Consider the following 26950-nt stretch of genomic DNA (forward strand, 5'->3'; position numbering starts at 1 on the left):
AGGAGGAAGTAGAGAAATTGGGTTGGATAAAAATGAAGATGAAGTACTTAAAGTTGTCAGCACTCAAATTTGAAAAGTCACCAGAACCGGATGGCTGTATCCTGGGTTGCTGAGGGAAGTAAGGGTGAAAATAGCTGAGGCTCTGGCCACAATCTTTCAATCTTCCATGGATCTGGGAGTGGTGCCAGAGGACTGGAGGATTATATATGTTGCACCCCTGTTCAAAAAATGGGAGAGGCATAAACCCAGGAATTACAGGCCAGTGAGCCTGACATCGGTGGCGGGGAACCTTTTAGAGATCATAATCCAGGACACAATTAATTGTCACTTGGAAAAACATGAGTCAATAAATAACAGCCAGTATGGATTTGTTAAAAGCAAATTGTGTCTGAGAAACTTGATTGAGTTTTTTGATGAAGTAACAAAGCGCGTTGATGAAGGTAATGTTATTCATGTAGTATACATGGATTTTGAAAAGGCATTTGATAAAGTGCCACATAATAGACCTGTTAGCAAAATTAAAGACCATGGGATTAAAGCAGCAATGGCTGCATGGATGAGGGGCAGAAAGTGGAGTATAGTGCTGAACGGTTGTTTTTCAGACTGGCGGGAAGTATATAGTGGTGTTCCCCAGGGGTTGAGATTAGGACCATTGCTCTTTTTGAGACAGAGCTATATATTTGCTGACCTGGAATTGGATATACTGGGCATCATTTCAAAGTTTACAGGTATCACGCAAATCGGAAATGTAGTAAACAGTGAGGAGGATAGGAGCAGACTTCATGAGGACTCTGCCTAGAAATTGCATATGATCCGAAAAAGGGCAGTGTCATGGTCCAGTGCTATTTGACTGCACCCATTCAAAGTGGTCCAGGCAGCACACAAAATTTGTACTGCCTGCTCATTTACATGATTGTAGTGCTGATCTCAGCTGGTCCTACAATCCCTGCTGGCAAGGGCTGTACTCTCATGATGGTCAAGTTGTGAAGCATGCAGCAGGTCACAATGAAATGGGACACCCACTCTGCTGAGTACTGGAGGGCACCTCCCGAGCACTCAAGATAATGGAACCATTGCTTCAGCATCCCGATGGTCTGCTCAATGATGTTCCTGCTGGCAGCTTGACCCTCATTATATGAGTGCTGGGCACGAGTGGTAGGATTGCGGAGAGGAGTCATCAGCCAGGTGCAGAGCCGCCACCCAGGTTTGACGTGATGGCTGGAAAACTGCCGCAGGATGAAGGCATCTTGAATGCTGCCAGGATTCCGGGAATTAACCATCAGGATGCACTGGGCATGGTTGCACAACAACTGCACATTAAGTGAGTAGTAGACTTTGCGGTTCTGGAAGGTTATGCAGCACCCGCAAAGCCACATGTGTGCAGTCGATGGCGCCCTGCACCAAGGGGAAGCCCATTATCCTGGCAAAGCCATTTGCGCGCTCCTCCTGCTTCTCTCTGCTCAGACAGAAGACAACCAAAACCCTTCTCCTGGTGTAGAGAGCCTCAGTGACTTCTCGTGTGCAATGACGGATGGCGAACTGTGATATGTTAACTATGTTTCCTGCTGCAGACTGGAAGGATCCGCTGGCGAAGAAATTAAGTGTCATGGTGACTTTGAGGGCCACTGGGAGAGCTGTGGTCACCCTGCTCTGAGGCTGCAGGTCTGGTTGCAGGAGGTGGTAGAGTTCTGTGACCAACTCCTTGCTGAAGCGGAGCCTCCTAATATATCTACTTATGCCAGGAGCAGTGTAAGAGAAGTGCTGTCAAAGGTCCGAGATGGATAAGGCCTCCTATTGCGAGACATCCTGGCCCTCCTCCTTCTCCCTTTGTGTGCATCTTCTCCTCTTCTTTGCTGCCTCCACTCCCTCTCTCGAAGATACCTGAGCATGAGAGGGACTGCCAATCGAGTAAGTGTTCTGAGCAGAAACCTTTAAATAAGAATGAAGGCATTCTCCACTTGCACCAACACTCCTATCACCTTAGTAACTTGAAACAAGTTTAGAAAGCTGCTAGAGTTGCAGAAACCAGGATGCAGATTTACAAGAATGATACCAGAAATGCGAGGGTATATATCGGGAAAGGATGAACAGGCTGGGTCTCTTTTCTCTTGAAAAAAGCCTGAGAGGTGACCTAATAGATGTCTTTAAAATTATGAAAGGTTTTGATAGTGGATATAGAGAGAATGCTTCCACTTGTGGGGAAGAGCGTAACTAGAGGCCATCAATATAATATAGTCCCTAAAAAATCCAATAGGGAATTCAGAAGAAAATTATTTACCTAAAGAGTGGTGAGAATGTGGAACTCGCTACCACAGGGAGTGGTTGAAGCGAATAGTATAGATGCATTTAAGGAGAGGCTAGACAAGTATTTGAAGGAGAAGGGAATAGAGGGTTATGCTGATGGTGGTAGATGAGGAAAGACAGGAGAGAGCTTGAGTGAAGCATAAATGCTGGCATGGATCGGTTGGGCCGAATGGCCTGTTTCTGTGTCGTATATCGTATGTAATCCTATGTAAGGTTACACAGAGCCAGACAAACTGAAAAAACATGTCAGCTGCAAGTTGTTGCTGATGATCCCTTTAAAATAGCGCTGCTGGAGGCTCCTTCCTGCTTGGGAACACTTAGTCAGCTACTCATAATTAACACAGGCCAGTAAGATGAGCGGCAATCTCTAGATCAGACATCATGTGAGCACACTCACAGATGTCGCGATCTGCATAATCTACATAGAAACATAGAAATCTACAGCGCAGAAGGAGGCCATTTTGGCCCATCATGTCCGCGTCAGCTGACAAAGAGCCACACAGCCCTCAGTCAGCTGCCCTCGAGGTTACATATAAACGTATGAACAATGAATAATGGTGGAAAGTTAAAGAGCATCCAGCACAACCAGTCCACCCCATACATCACAACATTTTACACCCCACCCCAATCGGAGTCATGAGATCTCCTGGCAGCGGCAAAAAAAGTTAAAGCCCAGGCCAATTGGGGAAAAAAATCTGGGAAAATTCCTCTCCGACTCATCAAGGTGATCAAAACTAGTCCAGGAGATCACTCTGGCCGTAGTTGATTCCCTGAAGTACTTCCCATCGTATCTGCGCCAGCCTAATCCCACTTACCAGTTCCAGGTCCGTAACCCTGCAGGTTAAGGCACTTCAAGTACCCATCCAAGCACTTTTAAATGTGGTGAGCATTTCTGCCTCTACTACCTTTCCAGGCAGTGAGTTCCAGACTCCCACAACCCTCTGCGTTGAGAAGCTTTCCCTCAAATCACCTCTAAATCTTCCACCAACCACTTTAAGACTATGCCTCCTCATAATTGACCACTCCACCAAGGGAAATATGCCCTTGCTAGCCATTCTATCCAGGCCCATCAAAATTTTATACACCTCAATGAGATCTCCTCTCAGCCTTCTCTGTTCTAAGGAGAACAAACCCAGCCTATCCAATCTGTCCTCATAGCTAAGATTCTCCATTCCAGGCAGCATCCTCATAAATCTCCTCTGCACCCTCTCCAGTGTCCTTCTTATAATACGACTAACAGAAATGCACCCAGTATTCCAGTTGTGGTCTAATCAGAGTATTTTACAATTTAAGCATAATCTCCCTGCTCTTGTATTCTATGCCTCGGCCAATAAAGGCAAGCATTCCGTATACCGTCTTAACCAACTTATCCACCTAGCCTGCTACATTCAGGGATCTGTAGACAAGTATTGCAAGGTCCCTTTGTTCATCTATATTTTCTAAGTGGCCTATCGTTTAATGTGTATACACTTTCCTTATTAGCCCTCCCCGAGAGCATTACCTCACACTTCTCCGAATTAAATTCCATTTGTCACTGTTCTGCCCACCTGATCAGTAGATTGATATCCTCCTGCAGCCCATGACTTTCCTCTTCATTATCAACCACACAGCCAATTTTAGTGTCATCTGCAAACTTCTTAATCATACTCCCTATATTCAAATCTAAATTATTGATATATACCACAAAAAGCAAGGGACCCAGTAGTGAGCCCTGCGGAACCCTACTGGAAACATCTTTCCAGTCACAAAAACATCCATCCTTTGCTTCCTACCTCTAAGTCAATTTTGGATCCAACTTGCCACTTTGTCCTGGATCCCATGGGCTTTTACCTTCATGACCAGTCTGATATGTGGGACCTTATCAAAAGCTTTGCTAAAGTCCATATATGCACTACCCTCATCTACTCTCTTGGTTACCTCCTCGAAAAATTCAATCAGGTTAGTCAAACACGATCTTCCCTTTACAAATCCATGCTGACTGTCCCAGATTAATCCTCGTCTTTCCAAATGTAGATTTATCCTGTCCTTCAAGATTTTTTCCAATAATTTTCCCACCACTGAGGTTAGACTGACTGGCCTGTAATTACTCGGCCTATCCCTTCCTCCCTTCTTAAACAAGGATATCACATTAGCAGTCCTCCAGTGCTCCGGCACCATGCCTAAATCCAAAGAGGACTGAAAAATGATGTTATTTCCTCTTTTGCTTCACTCAGCAGCCTAGGATGCATTTCATCCGGGCCTGGCGACTTATTCACTTTCAAAGCTGCAAAACTCCTTCATACCTCCTCTCTCACTATGTTTATTTCATCCAGAATTTCACATTCCTCCTTGATAGCAGTATCTGCATTGCCCCTTTCTTTTGTGAAAAGTATTAAGAACCATAGCAATATCTTCCACCTCCACACAGAGATTACCCTCGGTCTCTAATAGGCCTTACCCTTTCTTTAATTACCCTCTTATTCTTAATATATTTACAGAACATCTTTGGGTTTTCCTTAATTTTACTTGCCAAGAATTTTTCATGCTCTCTCTTAGCATTCCTAATATCCTTTTTAATTTTACCTCTGAACTTTCTAGAGATTCTACAGTATTTAGCTGTATATTGAGCCTCAAGGGACTCCAGAATTGTTATTCCCATCCTTTTTCTTTAGGGGCACATGCTTGACCTGATCCCTCCAGATCTCCTCCTTGAATGCCTCCCACTGTTCCGACACTGATTTGCCTACAATTAGCTGTTTCCAGTCCACTGTGGCCAAATTACTCCTCAACTTAGCAAAGTTAGCTTTTCCCCAATTTGGGACTTTTATTCCTAGTCTATCCTTGTCCTTATCCCTAACTACCTTGAATCTGACTGAATTATGGTCATTGGTACGCAAGTGTTCTCCCACTAATACCCCTTCCACCTGCTCAGCTTCATTCCCCAAAACTAAATCCAGAATCAGTGTTGGGCTTGTTACATACTGACTAAAAAAGTTCTGTTGAATGCATTTTAAGAATTCCTCACCCTCTATACCCTTCACACTATATTTGTCCCAATCAATGGGCCCAAGTTTCCACAAGAAAAAAAACGGGCGCCTCTCCGAACTGGGCGCCCGTATTTCGCGCCTAAAACGGCGCCTAAAAAAATCCTCGGTAGTCTCCACCGACTTACAGGTCCTGTGGCACTCGGCGCAGCCAGCACGAGCTGTGGGGGGCGCGGAGCCAGGTCCCTGCGCTGAAAACAGTGCCGGGACCTCTGCACATGCGCGCTACAGTCGGCACGCAAGTGCAGTAGCTCCAGGCGCCGAACTGTGTGGGAGGGGCCCGAAGCACGCAGCCCCTAGCCCTGGCCCAATGGCCTCACTGGGGCTGCGTGAATGAGGCTCCTCCCACGGCCAGCTCCTGCTCCCCGCCCGACCAGAACCAGACCCGACACTCGCTCCACCACCCCCCCCACCCCCGCCGACCAGACCCGACCAGACACCCGCTCTCCCCCCCCCCCGCCCCGACCCAACACCCGAGACCCGCTCCCCCCCCCCCGCCCCGACCCGACACCCGCTCCCCCCGCCCCCCCCAGCCCCGACCCGAGGCCCGCTCCCCCTCTACCCCCCCCGACCCGACACCCGCTCCCCCGACCCCCCCTCCCTTCCTCTCTCTCTCTCTCTCCCTCCCCTCTCTCTCTCCCTCCCTCCCTCCCCTCTCGCTCTCTCTCTCTCTCTCTCTCCCCCTCTCGCTCAGCGGCACGAACAGCTGCAGAATTCTCCCTGGCTGAAGCACTTTCACACAGGTAGGAAGATGGTTTATTTAATCTTTTCTTGGCTTATAAATGTTTATTCAGGTTGGATTTATTTGTATAATATTTGTAGAAGTATAAATAAGGATTTATTGTCAAATTTAATGAGTTCCCTTCCCCCCCCCTCCACCTCGTTCTGGGCGCCTAATTTGTAACCTGCGCCTGATTTTTTAATGTGTAGAACAGGTTTTTTCAGTTCTACAAAAATCTTCACTGGCTCCATTCTACTTTAGTTTGGAGTACATTTTCACTGTGGAAACTTTCGAATCAGGCGTCAGTGGCCGGACACGCCCCCTTTTGAAGAAAAAATTCTGTTCTAAACTAGAACTGTTCTACCTGACTAGAACTGCAGAAAAAAAAATGTGGAGAATTGCGATTTCTAAAATAGTCCGTTCTCCACCAGTTGCTCCTCAAAATCAGGCGCGAATCATGTGGAAACTTGGGCCCAATATTTGGACAATTAAAATCCCCTACTATTACTGCCCTATGGTTTTTGGACTTCACAGAAATTTGCCTACATATTTGCTCTTCAATCTCCATCCCACTTTTTGGGGGTCCGTAATGCATGTCCAGCAGTGTGATCGCCCCTTTTTTATTTTTCAGTTCGACCCATATGGCCTCATTTGATGATCCCTTTACCATATCATCCATCCTCACAGCTGTAATGGTTTCTTTAATCAATACCGTGACCCACCTTCCCTTTTTACCCCCTCTCTGTCTTGTCTAAAAATCCTGTAACCAGGAATATTTGGTTGCTAAACCTGCCCTTCTTTCAGCCATGTCTCTGTAATGGCTATAATATCATACGCCCAAGTGTCTACCTGTGCTCTCAGCTCTTCCGCCTTATTCGCTGTACTCCTTGCATTGAAGAATATACCATTTAGCACAGGAAGACCTCTTTGATTACTACTTACTAATCCTCGTTTCACTTTCTACATTCTTGCTTTCCAATTTCAGCTTTACTTCCTTCCCATCCCCCTGCCAAGATACATATCCCTAGCGAGCGCAGACACACCCTCGTGGCCGCCATGGGACCTGCCTGCAGAAGTGAGGCGGCCGTCATTTATTAGCCGAAATCGTCCTCCAATTTCTAGTCCATCGACAGACTGACAAAATGGGCAGACACATGGCAGATGAAGTTTAATGCAGTGAAGTGTGAAATGATGGAAGGAAGAATGAGGCAAGGCAAAATAAACTGAATGGTACAGGAAGAGAGAGACCTGGGTTGTATGTACACAAATCTTTGAAGATGGCAGGACAATTTGATATGGCTGTTTAAAAAAAGCACACAGGATACCTGGCTTTATAAATAGAGGCATATGCCTCGATATTAACCGTTCCCACCTCCCCCCCACCCCGACCCCCACGAAGGGCGGTAGAGTTTCTGGGTGGGGGCTTTAAAGAGTTAAATATTAGGAATGTGACCCCAACACATCAAACATTTTTTTACAGCATAGGATATCAAAGAGGGACAACTTATTAACATATTTAAATCAGGCCTCCCACAGTGCAACTTGGAGCACAATTTAAAATTCACTGCTGCCACATGTTTCCCGCGGTTGGGAAACTCGACAGTGAAAGGGAGGCGGGAACTGCTGATAGCACCAGGTAAATGCCTTTCTCAGCACTTCTTGTGGGCCAGGAGGAGCAGGAGTGCTCCGCCAGGCCCCTCAAGGAAGCCTTCAACCGCCCCTCTGCCGATCGCAGCCTCTCTCTCTCTCTTCATTCTAAGTCATGATGGCCAAACTTCCCCCCTTGGGGACTGTCTTTTGCCATCTGTCACTGGTTTCCTCTTTTAGTCGCCAGCCAGGCTGTCAATTTGGCTGGCAGTCAGGCAGAAAATGGAAGATAAAAATGATAATGCGTCCTGCCTGTAAGTTTGGGCTCTTTAGCCATTTTTGGCCTTCCCCGCACCCTCCCCACATCCCCATAAATATCGGGGCCATAGAGTACAAGAACAAGGAAGTTGTGCTAAAACTTAATAAATCACTGGTTAGGCCTCAGCTGGAATATTGTGTCCAATGCTAGGCGTCACACTTTAGGAAGGATGCCAAGGCCTTAGAAAGTGTGCAGGGATGAGGGACTTCTGTTATGTGGAGAGGCGAGGGGAGATTTAATAGAGGAGTTCAAAATTATGAAGGGTTTTGATAGAATAAATAGGGAGAAACTGTTTCCACTGGCAGGAAGGTCGGTAACCAGAGGACAGAATTTAAGTTATTAGAAAAGAACCAGAGGCGACATGAGGAGAGCATTTTTTATGATCTGGAATGCACTGCCTGAAAGGTTGCTGGAAGCAGACTCAACAATAACTTCCCAAAGGGAATTGTATATATACTAGCAAAGGAAAAACAATGCATGGCTGTGGGGAAAGAGCAGAGTGGACTAATTGGACAGCTCTTTCAAAGAGCCGGCTCAGGCACGTTGGGTCGAAACTCTCTTACTGGACTGCCTCCATCGCTAGGCTGATGAGGGTCAGGATCAGGCTTATCTCCCTACAGGCAGCAGTTACAACTGGGCCAGGTCAAGACCTGATTTGAGGTCATTTTGTGATTGGTAAGTAAGCTACTTTACTGCCAAAGCTGGGTAGCCAGAAATCTGCAGAAATCTGAATCGCAGGGCCTAGGTCAGGAAGGACAACATTAATTTAGCTTTGTTAAATGCGACTTCAGCAAAAAATATATATTCACCTTGTAATCTCTCTGTGCTACCATTAAAGATCTGATATATTACTGACAGACACTCAATTATGCTATTGTTACAAGTTCCTGTTATTCATTCATATTTAGAAAAGCAATTATCAACCTCTGGGAACTGCTAATAACCATGATTAGCAGTTAAGCGTCTGGATTGAAGTACTTGTGCCTTTTATTTATTTTCAAAAATTGTGATTAATACTGACACAAGATAATATTCTCCTTTGAAGATGAATTACTTACGTGATTGTGTCAATCATATCTAATCCCATTTCAACACAGCAATGAGCGTGGTCAGTTTTCGGTTGAGTAAGACCTGATACACAATAATAGCAATCCCCAAGGATTTTAATCCTTCGACAGTGGTTCTCCTGCCAGAGAGAGAGAAAGAAAGATATGTAACACTATATTTAAGAAATTAAACTATAACCCTACTAGATTTTGTGTAGATTCTTCAAAAAAGTATTTGCAGAATTGACATATGAAAGCAGAGCATGTAAGAATCAAACCGATTGAATGAAATCAAACTATAATTAAAATCACAAAAACTTTAATGATGTTTCGCCTTTATCTGAATAAACTGCTTAATATTGTTTTTCTTTAAATATATTTTTTAAGTCACTTACTGACATACAGTAACTTTGCCATAACTACCATTTGGAAATCAGAGCCAGGGTTTACCACCTTGGTGGATTCAAGACAGATGTTCCGTGATCAGGTTTTTAGCACAAGTTAGGCTTACTCCCCAGTTTTTGTTGAAGAACCCACCTGGGAGGGGGGGCAGAAAATGGCCACTGCAGGCCTTGAGCCTGACTCCCCAGAATTGGCAAAGAAAAAATTATACATTTTTTTAAACTACTGTCTTAACCGGTGAAATATGTTGTACAGACGAAAACAATCCTTCAATTTTTAAATCCATTATGCACTCCAATGCCCAAGCAACCCTGGATGTCAGGAATGCACAGTCATGTTCAAAGATCCCATGGTTGCGAAGGTGCAAATGAAAGGAAGTTCATCAGATATTATACGCCTGTCCATATAAGGTGCATTGCTGCTATTCCCGACATCACTTCCGTTGAAAAATCTCAAAGGTGGCAGGGATGAAAGGGGTGCTGGTGAAGTAGCCTCTGATCCAATCTTTTAGAGTTACAACAAGGAGCCAGCATAACTGCAGATGAAAATCTAGGCCCAGAACTCCAAGCAGCTAGGAACATCCCAGCGTACATTTCACACAATACCCTATGTGTGGCGTATCCTCCTTGGGTGCAATCCAAAACTTACTGAAATGGCGCTGAATGTTGCACCCATTTTGCTGATGTCAAGTTATGTCCAAGTATCATCCCAATCTCATTAGAATATGCGTAACCGTAAAATGGTGGAAATCAGCGGAAACCAGCGGAAACATCAAAAACAGAACAGGTTTCAGTGAGGAATTTTTTAAAAATGTTCAAAAATTGCAATAAAACACTGTAAAAATGACTGTTTTGTGCTGTATCTGAAAGTCTGGTTACAATGTTCAGAGACCCTCGAACAAGTTCAATTGGAGGATACTCGCATTTAAGAATTTGGGCATGGGCAGTTTTGATGTGAAAGATCAAGAAGACTTGAGCGAATTGTAGTTACACGGGTAACTCACTATCGCCCCAAATTCCATGATCTGTTAAGTCACATAATCGGTTTGCGTTCAGATAACTTGTGCCTCTGCGCACAAATGCAGTGGAAACTCCCGGCCTATGTTTACATGTGCACTTCATATCCTATTGTGATGATTTTATGTCAGCAGTTAACACTAAAACCTATTATGTGAACAATTGTAATGGAAGTCCTGTATGTAAAGAGTTGCCTGTAATGATGTAACTGTAGTCTGTGGCTAATAGGTAACGATGCACAGTGAGGTTCTGGAGTCTCCCTTTCAACTCTGTCCTCCACCTTGTTTTTCTGTGATGCTTATAGGAAATAAATTCACTTTCCAAAGACTTTAATTTTGGCTGCCTGGACATAAACTCTCCCATACAGATTCCCTGTTCTAAGCTCTCTGGTTGGTTTTTGTTATCTTCCTGCCTTTCCTAGTCCTGATGCTGACCCCCTCCCCAGCTCCAAGAGTTTACTTTGCTCATGCCTTCTGCCTGGCCTCAGAGAATGAGGCCTATGCTTTTCTTCTGATTAAGCTGTTGTGCATTTTTTATTGAATAAGTACGTCTTGCTGCATTTCAGGCAGTGCTTTGTTACACTTAGAGCTCCTGGCTTTAACTAAATGTAGGTGCAATGGAAGATTTAATCTGCACTAAGTGTAATTGAATAGTAATCCCATTTATTCAGAGCACACAATGATTTACAAAGACAGTCTGTAGTTTCTTAAATTCTATTTTATAATTTTTAATAACAAGGGATCAGGGAAAATTAGCTTTTCTTTTTCTAAAGATTTTGCTACACAAAGCACACATGGGAAATCTTTCTCCATGAAGATTATTTTAGATTTTTAGGTTGAACATTATAGCAACAATCACGAAAATATCTAATGAGGCTTGAAAATCCTTATTGTCAAGCAGAGATTTTATCACATGACGAAAACCATCAATAGATAGCTTGTTAGTCTCTTTACCTGTCTGCTTTGAGTCACTGCTTTTATTCCATTTGTGTTTAGTTAACAGCATCTTGAATCAGTTCTATATCATAGATTGGGGATACCTGCCAGGCATTGAGCACCCTCAATAATACTAGATATAAGTGCTCTCCCTTGGGGATACAATTTAATATCCAGACAGCAAGTAATCTGAGTTTAACAGCAATAGAAAAAAGCCTGTAATACACTCTCCGATAATCAGTATCATGCATTTGCTTATGAGACGTAAAAGAGAAACTCTATTAACTATTCACTAACATCAACTTTAAGGCAGCTCTGGTTACTGGTAAGTTATTGGGAAAATTAGTTCTACAAATAAAGGACCAAAGTGTACACTGTTATAAAAATGATGAGATCGGTTGGCGGAATTTTCTGATAATTGTTATCGTGAATAGAATTCTCTCTTCGTGAATGATGCCTTCACTTGACCCATTCACAATCTTGTAACAGCCTTATATTTCCATGAGAGAGGTGGGTGCGAACCCAGATCTAATCTTCCGCTAATTGTGATAATATAAATTGTTCTAGTCGCATTCTCATGCATGATCACCTTAGTTTGTCTGCCGCGCACCTCCCATCCCATTCTATGATTGCTGTCCAATCTTATCCATCATGCCATATATTGCCAGAGTATTCTTTGGCCCCAATATTTACGAGAAAGTAGGGAGGGTACGGTGAGGCCGAAAATGTCTGAAGAAGTCGACAAAACTGAAGACGTTAAGATCCGGCCGAACTTAATGGGCAGCCTAGCCAGCATGAGGGAGGGACACTGGTGGCAGGAGGACCCTTGGGGACAGTCCCTGATAATCAGGAGAGGGTAGATTAGCAATCTAGGCTGGGGGGAGGGGTGGCGGGGAAGGTGAGGCTGGCAACTGGGGCTGAGGGAGGCCGAAGGCTTCCTTGAGGGGCCTGGGGAAGCACTCTGCTCCTCCTGCCAACAGGGAGTGCTGAAAGAGCCTTGGGGAGCCGAAAGCTCCCGCCTCCCTTTCACGGCTGGATTTTTCGACCCCTGGTAAACCCGCATAGCAGCAGTAAATTTCAAATCGGGCTCCCAATTGCACTGTGGGAGTCGATTTAAATATGTTAATTAAGCATCCCACTTCTCGAATGTCCACATATGCGCTGCCTTAAACAAGTGGTGGGCTCGTATGCGGCAGGTTGGGGTCACGTTCCGCGCATTTTACTTTTTAACTTTATTCTGCTCATTGTTGGGAGGTTACGATCAAGGCCTTTATACTCGGGGCAATTCAGTGCATTTTTCTTCCTCCGAGCTGTTTAAATAATCTCAAAAGATAATATACCTGGGGGCTTAATTTGCTCTGAGCACTAGAAAAAAGAGTGTTTATTAGAGACACTAAAGGAGAGATTTTAATCCTAACCACCCAGCAGAAATTGACATTCTCACCAAGGAGAGGTTCTCTATCCACAGGTTTCAATTTTAATCTGTTCTTCTGGATTATTGGGAAGGACACCTGCTGGAAACCGATGGGGTCCTTCTTTAAAATGCAGATCGGGCATTGATGATGTCATCGAGGCCCCACTGCTATTGTAACTTGAGGTCTGCACAGAGCAACCATTTTGGCTTTCCCCCCAGGCTAACCTCGTGGGAAGAGGAGTCAGGTCATAAAAGACCTGAAATAGTAAGTGTTTTAACTTTTTTTTTGCTTTCTTTGTGGAGCTAGGAGGAATAGGAGTTTACTCTTTCCCTAGCCTAGGCTTTACCCCTCCACCAATCACAAGGTCCTCCCAAACCCTCTTTCAGCGACTTATCTGAGTTCCTTCGGTCACCGGTGGCAGCATCCTGCCGTCCAACATTCTGCTGCCACTTTTTGCCAGATGCGGGCAGGAAATTGATTAATTTTATGCAGATGAGGCCCGGGAGTTGAGAGCTCTGGACCGCAGGCTGACAGAGATGGAACGCTTTGCTGCTCACTTCGGCTCCCACCCACACCACTACCACCCCGAGTTAAAATCGGCGGCTTAACTTTTGCCCACACTCCTAAAATTGTTCCTGGGTGTAAATAGGTGCAATACTTATTAATCCATTGATCTTGTTAATTCTGTTTTCTGCATGTCAAACATCAATTAACATGAAATATGCAAATTTACTCAGCATTTACATGAGTCACACATTGCATTAATAGTGCACAACTAAAGCACGTGTAAGAACACCAGAGGGAGCAGTGATGAGCAGAGCAGGAGATTGATCTCTGTTTGCTAGACATTGGGAGAAACAGCAGGAGACTGCAGTCTGAGAGGTTGGAAGGTATAAGAGGCAGACCTTCAAGACTCAATCAACCCCGAGGACCGCCGGCGTGCCCCTTGCTTGAACCTCAGCAACGAACAGTGTTAAAGAAAGCTGTGCCTCAACTGGAACACAAACTCGGAATGCCGCAGCTCCTGGATGACTGCTGTAGCCAAGGAGTAACATCTGAACATCACCTCTATAAACTTTTAAAATCAGCAACAGGCTGGTTGGCTAGCTGGTGTGCAGTTAGAAACATAGAAACACAGAAAATAGGTGCAAGAGAATGCCATTCGGCCCTTCGAGCCTGCACTGCTATTCAATATGATCATGGCTGATCATTCAACCTCTGTACCCCACCCCAGCCTTATCTCCATACCCCCTGACCCCTTTAGCCATAAAAGGGCCACATCTAACTCCCTTTTGAACATGTCCAACGAACTGGACTCAACAACTTTCTGTGGCAGAGAATTCGACAGGTTCACAACTTTCTGGGTGAAAAAGTTTCTCCTCATCTCGGTCCTATATGGCTTACCCCTTATCCTTAGACTGTGACCCCTGGTTCTGGACTTGCCCAACATCGGGAACATTCTTCCTACATCTAACCTGTCCAGTAACATCAGAATTTTACACGTTTCTATGAGATCCTCTCTCATTCTTCTAAATTCCAGTGAGTATAAGCCTAGCCGATCCAGCCTTTCCTCATATGTCAGTCCTGCCATCCCGGGAATCAGTCTGCTGAACCTTCGCTGCACTCACTCAATAGCAAGCACATCCTTCCTCAGATTAGGAGACCAAAGTGCACACAATACTCAAGGTGTGGTCTCACCAAGGCCTTGTACAACTGCAGCAAGACCTCCCTGTTCCTATACTCAAATCCTCTCGCTATGAAGGACAGCATGCCATTTGCTTTCTTTACTGCCTGCTGTACCTGCATGCCTACCTTCAATGACTGATATACCATGACACCTTGGTCTCGTTGCAGCTCCCCTTTTACTAATCTATCACCATTCAGATAATAATCTGCCTTCCTGTTTTTGCCACCAAAGTTGATCCCCTCACATTTACCCACATTATACTGCATCTGCCATGCATTTGCCCATTCACCTAACCTGTCCAAGTGCCCCTGCAGCCTCTTAGCATCCTCCTCACAGCTTGCACTGCCATCCAGCTTAGTATCATCTGCAAACATGGAGATATTACATTCAATTCCTTTGTCTAAATCATTAATGTATATTGTAAATAGCTGATGTACCAGCTCTGAACCCTACGGCACCCCACTAGTCACTGCCTGCCATTCTGAAAAGGACCCGTTTATTCCCACTCATTGTTTCCTGTCTGCCAATGATTTCTCTATCCACGTTAATACATACCCCCAATACCATGTGCCTTAATTTTGCACACTAATCTCAGTGTGGGACTTTGTCAAAAGCCTTTTGAAAGTCCAAATACACCACATCTACTGGTACTCCCTTATCCATTCTATTAGTTACATCCTCAAAAAACTCGAGATTTGCCAAGCATGATTTCCCTTTCATAAATCCATGCTGACTTGGACCGATCCTGTCATTGCTTTCCAAATGCGTTTCTATTGCATCTTGAATAATTGACTCCAGCATCTTCCCCACCACCGATGTCAAGCTAACTGATCTATAATTCCCTGTTTTTTTTATCTCCCACCTTTTTTAAAAAGTGGGGTTACATTAGCTACCCTCCAATCCATAGGAACTGATCAAGAGTCCATGGAATGTTGGAAAATGACTACCAATGCATCCATTATTTCTAGGGCCACTTCCTTAAGTACTCTGGGATGCAGACTATCAGGCTCTGGGGATTTACCAGTCTTCAGTCCCTTCAATTTCCCTAACACCATTTCCTGACTAATAAGGATTTCCCTCAGTTCCCCCTTCTCGCTAGACCCTCGGTCCCTTCGTATTTTCAGGAGGTTATTCGTGTCTTCCTTCGTGAAGACAGAACCAAAGTATTTTTTTAATTGGTCTGCCATTTCCTTGTTCCCCATTATGAATTCACCTGATTCTGACATTAGTCTTCACTAAGCTTTTTCTCTTCACATATCTATAGAAGTTTTTTCAGTCAGTTTTTATGTTCCCTGCAAGCTTACTCACATACTCTATTTTCTCCTTCCTAATTAAACCCTTTGTCCTCCTCTTCTGAATTCTAAATTTCTCCCGGTCCTCAGGTTTGCTGCTTTTTCTGGCCAATTTATATGCCTCTTCCTTGGATTTAACACTTTCCCTAGTTTCCCTTGTTAGCCACGGTTGAGCCACATTCCCTTTTATATTTTTACGCCATACAGGGATGTACAATTGTTGTAGTTCATCCAGGTGATCTTTAAATGTCTGCCATTGCCTATCCACCGTCAACCCTTTAAGTATCATTTGCCAATCTATCCTAGCCAATTCACGTCTCATACCGTCGAAGTTTCCTTTCTTTAAGTTCAGGATCCTAGTCTCGTAATTAACTGTGTCGCTCTCCATCTAAATGAAGAATTCTACCATATTATGGTCACTCTTCACCAAGGGGCCTCGCATGACCAGATTGCTAATTAATTCTCTCTCATTACACAAGACACAGTCTAGGATGCCCTGCTCTCTAATTGGTTCCTCAACATATTGGTCTAGAAAACCATCCCTTATACACTCCACGAACTCTTCCTCCACAGTATTGCTACCAGTTTGGTTACCCCAATCAATATGCAGATTAAAGTCGTCCATGATAACTGCTATACCCTTATTGCACGCGTCCCTAATTTTCTTTTTGATGCTGTCCCCAACTTCCCTACTACTGTTTGGTGGTCTGTACACAACTCCCACGAGTGTTTTCTGCCCTTTGGTGTTTCGCAGCTCTACACATATAGATTCCACATCATCCACACTAATGTCCTTCCTTACTATTGCATTAATCGCTTCTTTAACCAGTAACGCTAACCCACCTCATTTTCCTTCCTGTCTATCCTTCCTAAATATTGAATACCCCTGGATGTTGAGTTCCCAGCCTTTGTTACCCTGGAGCCATATCTCTTTAATCCCAATTACATCATATCTGTTAACAGCTATCTGTGCAGTTAATTCATAGAAACATAGAAAATAGGTGCAGGAGTAGGCCATTCGGCCCTTCTAGCCTGCACCGCCATTCAATGAGTTCATGGCTGAACATGCAACTTCAGGACCCCATTCCTGATTTCTCACCATACCACTTGATCCCCTTAGTAGTAAGGACTAAATCTAACTCTTTTTTGAATATATTTAGTGAATTGGCCTCAACAACTTTCTGTGGAAGAGAATTCCACAGGTTCACCACTCTCTGGGTGAAGAAGTTCCTCCTCATCTCGGTCCTAAATGGCTTACCCCTTATCCTTAGACTGTGTCCCCTGGTTCTGGACTTCCAACATTGGGAACATTCTTCCTGCATCTAACCTGTCTCAACCCGTCAGAATTTTAAATGTTTCGATGAGGTCCTCTCTCATTCTTCTGAACTCCAGTGAATACAAGCCCAGTTGATCCAGTATTTCTTGATAGGTCAGTCCCGCCATCCCGGGAATCAGTCTGGTGAACCTTCGCTGCATTCCCTCAATAGCAAGAATGTCTTTCCTCAGGTTAGGAGACCAAAACTGTACACAATACTCCAGGTGTGGCCTCACCAATGCCCTGTACAACTGTAGCAACACCTCCCTGTCCCTGTACTCAAATCCCCTCGCTATGAAGGCCAACATGCCATTTGCTTTCTTAACCGCCTGCTGTACCTGCATGCCAACCTTCAATGACTGATGTACCATGACACCCAGGTCTCGTTGCACTTCCCCTTTTCCTAATCTGTCACCATTCAGATAATAGTCTGTCTCTCTGTTTTTACCACCAAAGTGGATAACCTCACATTTATCCACATTGTACTTCATCTGCCATGCATTTGCCCACTAATCTAACCTATCCAAGACACTCTGCAGCCTCATAGCATCCTCCTCGCAGCTCACACTGCCACCTAACTTAGTGTCATCCGCAAATTTGGAGATACTACATTTAATCCCGTCGTCTAAATCATTAATGTACAGTGTAAACAGCTGGGGCCCCAGCACAGAACCTTGCGGTACCCCACTAGTCACCGCCTGCCATTCTGAAAAGTACCCATTTACTCCTACTCTTTGCTTCCTGTCTGACAACCAGTTCTCAATCCATGTCAGCACACTACCCCCAATCCCATGTGCTTTAACTTTGCACATTAATCTCTTGTGTGGGACCTTGTCGAAAGCCTTCTGAAAGTCCAAATATACCACGTCAACTGGTTCTCCCTTGTCCACTCTACTGGAAACATCCTCAAAAAATGCCAGAAGATTTGTCAAGCATGATTTCCCTTTCACAAATCCATGTTGACTTGGACCCATCATGTCACCTCTTTCCAAATGCGCTGCTATGACATCCTTAATAAGTGATTCCATCATCTTACCCACTACCGATGTCAGGCTTACCGGCCTATAATTCCCTGTTTTCTCTCTCCCTCCTTTTTTAAAAAGTGGGGTTACATTGGCTACCCTCCACTCGATAGGAACTGATCCAGAGTCAATGGAATGTTGGAAAATGACTGTCAATGCATCCACTATTTCCAAGGCCACCTCCTTAAGTACTCTGGGATGCAGACCATCAGGCCCTGGGGATTTATCGGCCTTCAATCCCATTAATTTCTCCAACACAATTTCCCGACTAATAAGGATTTCCCTCAGTTCCTCCTCCTTACTAGACCCTCTGACCCCTCTTATATCCGGAAGGTTGTTTGTGTCCTCCTCAGTGAATACCGAACCAAAGTACTTGTTCAATTGGTCCGCCATTTCTTTGTTCCCCGTTATGACTTCCCCTGATTCTGACTGCAGGGGACCTACGTTTGTCTTTACTAACCATTTTCTCTTTACATATCTATGGAAACTTTTGCAATCCGTCTTAATGTTCCCTGCAAGCTTCTTCTCGTACTCCATTTTCCCTGCCCTAATCAAACCCCTTGTCCTCCTCTGCTGAGTTCTAAATTTCTCCCAGTCTCCGGATTCACTGCTATTTCTGGCCAGTTTGTATGCCACTTCCTTGGCTTTAATACTATCCCTGATTTCCCTTGATAGCCACGGTTGATCCACCTTCCCTTTTTTATTTTTACGACAGACAGGAATGTACAATTGTTGTAGTTCATCCATGCGGTCTCTAAATGTCTGCCATTGCCCATCCACAGTCAACCCCTTCAGTATCATTCGCCAATCAATCCTAGCTAATTCACGCCTCATACCTTCAAAGTTACCCTTCTTTAAGTTCTGGACCATGGTCTCTGAATTAACTGTTTCATTCTCCATCCAAATGCAGAATTCCACCATATTATGGTCACTCTTCCCCAAGGGGCCTCGCACAACGAGATTGCTAATTAATCCTCTCTCATTACACAACACCCAGTCTAAGATGGCCTCCCCTCTAGTTGGTTCCTCGACATATTGGTCTAGAAAACCATCCCTTATGCACTCCAGGAAATCCTCCTCCACCGTATTGCTTCCAGTTTGATTAGCCCAATCTATGTGCATATTAAAGTCACCCATTATAACTGCTGCACCCTTATTGCATGCACCCCTAATTTCCTGTTTGATGCCCTCCCCAACATTACTACTATTATTTGGAGGTCTGTACACAACTCACACTAACGTTTTTTGCCCTTTGGTGTTCTGCAGTTCTACCCATATAAATTCCACATCATCCAAGCTAATGTCCATTCTAACTATTGCATTAATCTCTTCTTTAACCAGCAATGCTACCCCACCTCCTGTTCCTTTTATTCTATCCTTCCTGAATGTTGAATACCCCTGGATGTTGAGTTCCCAGCCCTGATCATCCTGGAGCCACATCTCCGTAATCCCAATCACATCATATTTGTTAACATCTATTTGCACAGTTAATTCATCCACCTTATTACGGATACTTCTTGCATTAAGACACAAAGCCTTCAGGCTTGTTTTTTTTAACACCCTTTTTCCTTTTAGAATTTTGCTGTACAGTGGCCCTTTTTGTTTTTTGTCTTGGGTTTCTCTGCCCTCCACTTTTCCTCATCTCCTTTCTGTCTTTGGCTTTTGTCTCCTTTTTGTTTCCCTCTGTCTCCCTGCATTGATTCCCATCCCCCTGCCATATTAGTTTAACTCCTCCCCAACAGCACTAGCAAACACTCCCCCTAGGACATTGGTTCCGGTCCTGCCCAGATGCAGACCGTCCGCTTTGTACTGGGCCCACCTCCCCCAGAACCGGTTCCAATGCCCCAGAAATTTGAATCCCTCCCTGCTGCACCACTGCTCAAGCCATGTATTCATCGGAGCTATCCTGCAATTCCTGCTCTGACTAGGACGTGGCACTTCTGGCAATCCTGAGATTACTACTTTTGAGGTCCTACTTTTTAAATTTAGCTCCTAGCTACCTAAATTCAGCTTGTAGGACCTCATCACATTTTTTACCTATATCGTTGGTACCTATATGCACTACGACAGCTGGATGTTCACCCTCCCCCTCCAGAATGCGCTGCAGCGGCTCCGAGACATCATTGACCCTTGCACCAGGGAGGCAACCTACCTTCCTTTGCGGCCACCGAAAATCCTATCTATTCCCCTTAAAATAGAATCCCCTATCACTATAGCTCTCCCACTCTTTTTCTTGCCCTCCTGTGCAGCAGAGTCACCCTGGTGTCATGGACTTGGCACCTCCCTCAACAGTACCCAAAACGGTCTATCTGTTTTGGAATGAGGTGACCGCAGGGGACCCCTGCACTACCTGCCTTCCCTTGGTCTTCCTGATGGTCACCCATTCTCTATCTAGCTGTGCAACCTTTACCTGTGGTGTGACCAACCCACTAAACGAGTTATTCACGACATCCTCAGCAGCGCAGATGCTCCAGAGTGAATCCATCCGCAGCTCCAGTGATGCAATGCTGCCTGTCAGGAGCTGCAGCTGAATACACTTCCTGCACACGTAGTGGTCAGGGACACTGGTAATATCCCTGATTTCCCACATAGCACAGGAGGAGCATAACACTGGTCTGGTCTCTCCTGCCATGACTTAACCCTTAGATTAACTTAATTTGTAACAATGCCAAAGGTTTCTTACTGCTATGCAAAATAAAATATCAAATACTCACCAACCAGCCAATCACTTACCCACTTGACTGTCACATCCCACTTCAATTTCTTCTTACTTCTTTGTTTAACTTCTGCACCAGCTAGCCTCCTCCGACTCTCTGGCCTTTATAGTTCACCCAGCATCACAGGTGCCCTCTTTTTCTAGGTATCTGCATACATCATGGTTAAACACTGACATACAGCATCAACTGGAGATGCAACCCCAGTTGTTATTTTAGTCCTATGGCCTTCCCTGACTTAAAAAAACACCATTGACTCCACAGAGATTACCATTTGTTAAACTAAGGGTTGTACCCTCTCATCAATATTAAAGCATCCTCATGTTCAACTAGTTCAGCAGCCATGAGGAGCTTGCACAAACCTGACCATATTCCAGTTTTAATTAACAATTTTACTCAGACAGCCTACAGGATAGCCAGCATGGGAATAAGTGTAATGTATATAATGATTCACAAGACTTGTTACTGTAAGCTCACTCAGGTGCAAACTTGGTTCAACTTTATTTGCGCCCAAATGCACACATAACATGGTACTCGCTCTTATATACACTCTGGACCTTGACCATAATTCAGCACAAAAACGGGATCATTCAAATCAGGATGGACAAGAGAAAGCTTGGTCTCCAGGCTTCTCTTCATCAGTAGTTCAGCAGGGGAGACCCTGGTAAGTGTGTGAGGTCTTGTCCTGTAACTAAGCAATATACATGACAAACGAGACTACAGTGAACCGAGTCACACGTTTCATGCTTTGCTTGATCGTTTGAACCGCACACTCTGCTTGACCATTAGACACAGGTTTGAATGGAGCAGACCTTACATGCCTGATACCATTGAGTTTCATGAACTCCTGAAATTCAAGACTTATGAAGCAAGATCCGTTATTGCTCACAACAATGTCAGGCAAACCATGAGTTGCAAACATGATACAAAGGCTCTCAATAGTAGCTGTGGACGTACTGGATGACATAATAATACCCTATCCACTTTGAATATGCATCCACAACAACAAAAAACATCTTTCCCAGGAAAGCACCCGCAAAATCGATGTGTATCCTCGACCATGGTTTAGATGGCCATGACCAAAGACTCAGCGGAGATTCCGCTGGTGCTTTACTTAGCTGCATGCAAGTATTGCACTGATGCACACATGATTCCAGATCAGATTCAATTCCAGGCCACCAAACATGAGCCTGGCAATGGCTTTTATCATGACGATACGAGGATGAGTGCTGTGCACAAATTTTTCTCTGTCTTTCTTAGGCATAACAACATGATTACCCCACACTAAACAATCTGACTGAATGGATAGTTCATCTTTGCGACGGTTGTAAGGTTTAGTCTCATTACACATCTCCATAGGTATTGCAGACCAATCACCACTGAGGACACAACATTTCACAACCAACAAAATAGGATCATGGCTGGTCCAGATCCTCACTTGTTGAGCAGTGACAGGAGTTCCTTCACTCTCAAAAGCATCCATTACTAACAGCAGTTGAGGCATCTCCTCTTCAGGTCTGGGCAACGGCAGACGACTCAGTGCATCGGCACAATTCTCAGTGCCAGGTCTATGATGAATAACATAATCATAGGCAGACAATGTCAACACCCACCTCTGGATACGGGACGATGCATTGGTATTAATACCTTTGTTTTCGGAGAACAATGAAATGAGTGGCTTGTGATCCATCTCGAGTTAAAAACGAAGACCAAGACCATACTGATGCATCTTTTTGACCCCATACACACAGGCCAAAGCTCCTTTTTCTACCATATTGTAAGCTCTTTCTGCCTTTGACAAACTTTTCAAAGCATACGCAACAGGTTGTAGCTTACCCGACTCATTTGCTTGTTGGTGTACACAGCCAACCCCATATGAAGAAGAATCACAAGCCAATACAAGGATACACGGGTCATAATGAACAAGCAGCTTGTTCGAACAGAGCAGATTCTTGGTTTTCTCAAAAGCTCTATCTTGAGATACACCCCAGAACCAGTTGTCACCTTTTCTGAGCAGCATGTGCAGTGGCTCTAATAAAGTGCTCAATCTGGGTAAGAAATTACCGAAGCAGTTGGAGTAGCCCAAGGATTGAATGCAGCTCCATCACATTCTGAGGTCTGGGTGCATTTTTGATGGCCTTGGTTTTCAAATCAGTCAGCCTGATGCCATCAGCAGCAATCTTCCTCCCCAGGAATTCAACTTCAGGTGCCATGAAGACACACTTCGAACATTTCAGCCTGAGTCCCATTTTGTCCAGACAATGTAAGACTTCAAGATTATTCAGGTGCTCAGCAGTATCACGACCTGTGACCAGAAACACAATGGTTCACGGAACGGACTTCAGTAGACTCTCCATGTTTCTCTGAAATATGGCTGCAGCCGAACGGATTCCAAAAGGACACCTGTTGTAGACAAACAGTCCTTTATGGGTGTTGATGCAGGTGAGTTTCGTTGAAGTGTCGATAAGCTCCTGTGTCATATAGGCCGATGTCAGATCCAGTTTAGTGAACGACTTTCCACCAGCTAGCTTGGCGCACAGGTCATCAGCCTTCGGTAGCAGATACTGATCCGGTTTCGAAAATCGGTTATCGTAACCTTGTAGTTTCCACAGATCCTGACAGTGCCATCATTCTTTAACACAGGAATGATAGGACTGGCCAATTCATTAAAGTCGACCGGTGATATGACCCATTCACGTTGGAGTCTGTCAAGCTCAATTTCGACCTTTCCTTCATCATATACGGAACAGACCGAGCTTTATGATAGACAGGTCTTGCATCAGAATTCAGGTGAATCTGCACCTTGGCTCCAGTAAAATTGCCAATGCCCGGTTCAAATAAAGAAGGAAACTTCTTCAACACTTGAGCACACGAAGTGTCATCCACCGAGGACAACGCTTTGATATCATTCCAGTTCCACTTGATTTTCTTGAGCCAATTCCCGCCGAACAGCGCTGGAACATTGCCTGGGACGATCCATAATGGTAAGTCGTGAACCACACCATCATATGATATCTTGTCTACTGCACTGCCAATCACCGGTATGAGTTCCTTCGTATATGTACGCAACTTGGCATTGACTGGACTCAGCTTAAGCTTCACAGCATCAGTATCCCACAGCTTGTCGAATGTCCTTTGGCTCATTATTGACTGCCTCGCACCTGTGTCCAGCTCCATTGACACAGGCACACCATTCAGCTTCACATTAACCATTATCGGTTAGCTCTTGGTCAGGAACGAATATCGGCCTTACACTTCCTCCTCGGGTATCTTGGGTTGCATATCTGGGCCAGCACTGGACTAGTCATCATCATCAATGTGATGGGCAGCAGCACGCTTGCTCAGTTGTGGGCACATTCGCTGAAGATGCCCCACTTTCGAACAGTCGTTACAGATGTACTGTTTAAACTGACACTGATGAGGCCGAAGATAGCCCCACAACACCAACAGGGTGAAATCGGATTCGTACCAGTTGGCGGACTTTGAGCATCTACAGGTTTCACATAAGCAGTCCAGTAGGCCCTGCCATAAGCAGCTCTGCCAGACGACGACACAATCTTGTTTACAGTACTTGCTGTGGAGCACCAACTCTTCGATGATATCTGCCTTAAATTATCATTAGTCGCCATGCATGCTTGGGCAGTCGCGATGACCTTGCTCAAATCCAGCATTCCTGCAGCCAATAATTTCCGAAGGATCACATCATGGTTGATGCCTATCACGAAGAAATCTCGCAGCATGTCTTCCAATCCGTTTCCGAACTTACACGGCTCAGCCGGACGTCTTAGGTCGGAGACGAATCCTGACACATCCTGGCCCTCAGCACGAACATGTGTGTAGAAGCAAAAGTGTGAGATGATGATCCCCTCTTTTGGCTTGAGATGTTCACGTACCAGAGCGCACAGATCCCCATACTCTTTGTCCGTTGGACGTGCAGGCGAGAGAAGATTCTTTATGAGGCCATAAATTTTGGACTACAAACAGTGAGGAGAGCCGCCCTGTGCCTAACTGCTTCACCAGATTCCTCCATTTTGTTGGCCACGAAATACATATCCAAGCAGTCGATAAACTCCGCCCAATCCTCGCCATCCATGAATCGCTCCAGAATTCCAATGGTGCCCATTGTGCATGTGAAGGTTCTTAAATTACCTCATCGCCAAATGTAATGTATATAATGACTTGAAAGACTTGTTACTGTAAGCTCACTCAGGTGCAAACCTGGTTCAACTTTATTCTTGCCCAAAGTGCGCACATGACATGGTACTTGCTCTTATATACCAGGGCCCACACACAAGCGCGTATAGCCCGATGACCTCCGACAGTGGCGCCCCTTGGTGTCCAGTGACCCCAAGCATCAATACAAATCTTATGGGCCACCCCGACCTGTGAGAGGACACCATCGCAGGTTAGGAGGAAAAAAGAGCAACGTGGGCCCCTTGAACATTGTGGGTCAACCCGGCCTGCGGTGGTGTCTCTCGCAGGTTAGGGTTGGGAGGATAAAAGAGCATTACACTGCAGCTTCCAGCGCGAGCTGCTACAAGTGTGCGATGGTTTCAAAGTGGGTGGTGACTGGGTGACGTCATCAAAATCCAGATCACCATTTGGAACGTGGGCAGGAACATCGGCGGGACCCAGGTACAATGGAGGAGCGGGAAGGTCGGGACAGATGAGCGATGAGAGATCGTGGCAGAGGTGCGGCGAATGTTTGGGCGGAGGAGCAGCGAGAGATCGTGACGGAGGAATGGTGAGAGATTGTGGCGGAGGTGCGGTGAATATTTGTGGCTGAGGAGCGGTGAGAAATCATGGCAGTAGTGTGGCAAATGAGGCAATGGGGCCCAGAAGAGCCGACGGCCCAGGGCCAGCACAGTCCTGCCCACACTGCGATATGTGTGCACACTAGGTCCGTGCAGCAGAGCAGGTCTCCAGTCGTACTGGTTACCCCTTACCACTCTATCAAGCCCTTGTGGTGGCTGATGTGCAACGGTCACCACACGTTAAAAAAATCCACACACAGGCATCTTCCACCTCTTCAATCGGAGTTCAGGACTGAAATATCGGGTCCTTCATTGAAACATCTGTGAACCCATGTGGAAGCAAGTCTTCCTCGTTCGAGGGACCGCCTATGATGATGAAGATACAAATGTCTTACTGGTGTAGTAGAGGGTGTTCTTCTGAGGTTGGGGTTGAGTATGTTATTGGAACAGAATAGATGGAACTGTACCCTGTATCTGGCTCTACTACACCTGACCGGGAGTATTTGATGATAATACTTCATCCCAGGAAGGATATACTGGCTTTGGAAGGGATGCAGTGCAGTACAGAGTTACCAGAATGATACTGGGGCTTAGAGGGTTAAATTATGAGGACAGATTGCATAAACTTGGCTTGTATTCTCTTGAGTATTGAAGATTAAGGAGTGATCTGATCGAGGTCTTTAAAATGTTAAAAGGATTCAATAGGGTAGATACAGAGAAACTATTTCCGCTGATGGAGGATTCAAAAATGAAGAGACATAAGCTTAAAATTAGAGCTAAGCCATTGAGAAGGCAAGTCAGAAGCACCTTTTCACACAAAAGGTAGTAGAAACATCAAAATCTCTCCCCCAAATGCTTACGGATGCTAGGACAATTGGAGCTTTCAAGAATGCTACTATGGAAAGGCAGAGTAAACTTGAGGGGTTGAATGGCCTTCTCCTGTTCCGATAACACTGGGTGCTTGAAATGGGGTGGTCCACAGCCCTACAGTGCCCCATGTTGAGCACAGAAAAAGTATAAAAAAATGATGCCAGTTGATACTCACGTTTCAGGAAATGCTCACAACACATACATCTTGAAGGAATAAACAGTTCCCGAATTGCTTGAGAATAAAAATAGAATGAAAAGGTTGGCTCCTGAGAGACGTAAGGAGAGATACTGCCAGAGGTGCTGCCTTTCAGATCAGATGCTAAACAGAAGCCCCATCTGCCCTCTCAGGTGGAAGTAAAATATCCCATGGCACCATTTGAAGAAGAGCAAACCTGTTCCCCCGGTATTATGTCCAACATTTATAATTCAATCGACATCACTAAAACAGATACATTGATCATTTATCTCATTGCTGTTTGTGGAGCCTTGCTGTGTACAAATTAGCTATTGGATTTGCTTACATTATAA

General features: G+C 44.9%; 1 protein-coding gene across 1 annotated transcript in view; it reads right to left on the reverse strand.

Annotated features, from left to right (window-relative positions):
- The window catches only part of LOC139263941 (adenylate cyclase type 1-like), a 513151-nt gene that overhangs the window by 336684 nt on the left and 149517 nt on the right, over positions 1-26950 (reverse strand). Inside the window, exon 5 of the mRNA XM_070880028.1 lies at positions 9013-9140. Coding sequence (XP_070736129.1) covers positions 9013-9140 — 128 coding nt within the window. The remainder of the gene's footprint in view (positions 1-9012; positions 9141-26950) is intronic.

Source organism: Pristiophorus japonicus, chromosome 5 (genome assembly GCF_044704955.1).
Source record: "Pristiophorus japonicus isolate sPriJap1 chromosome 5, sPriJap1.hap1, whole genome shotgun sequence".
Taxonomy (NCBI): Eukaryota; Metazoa; Chordata; class Chondrichthyes; family Pristiophoridae; genus Pristiophorus; species Pristiophorus japonicus.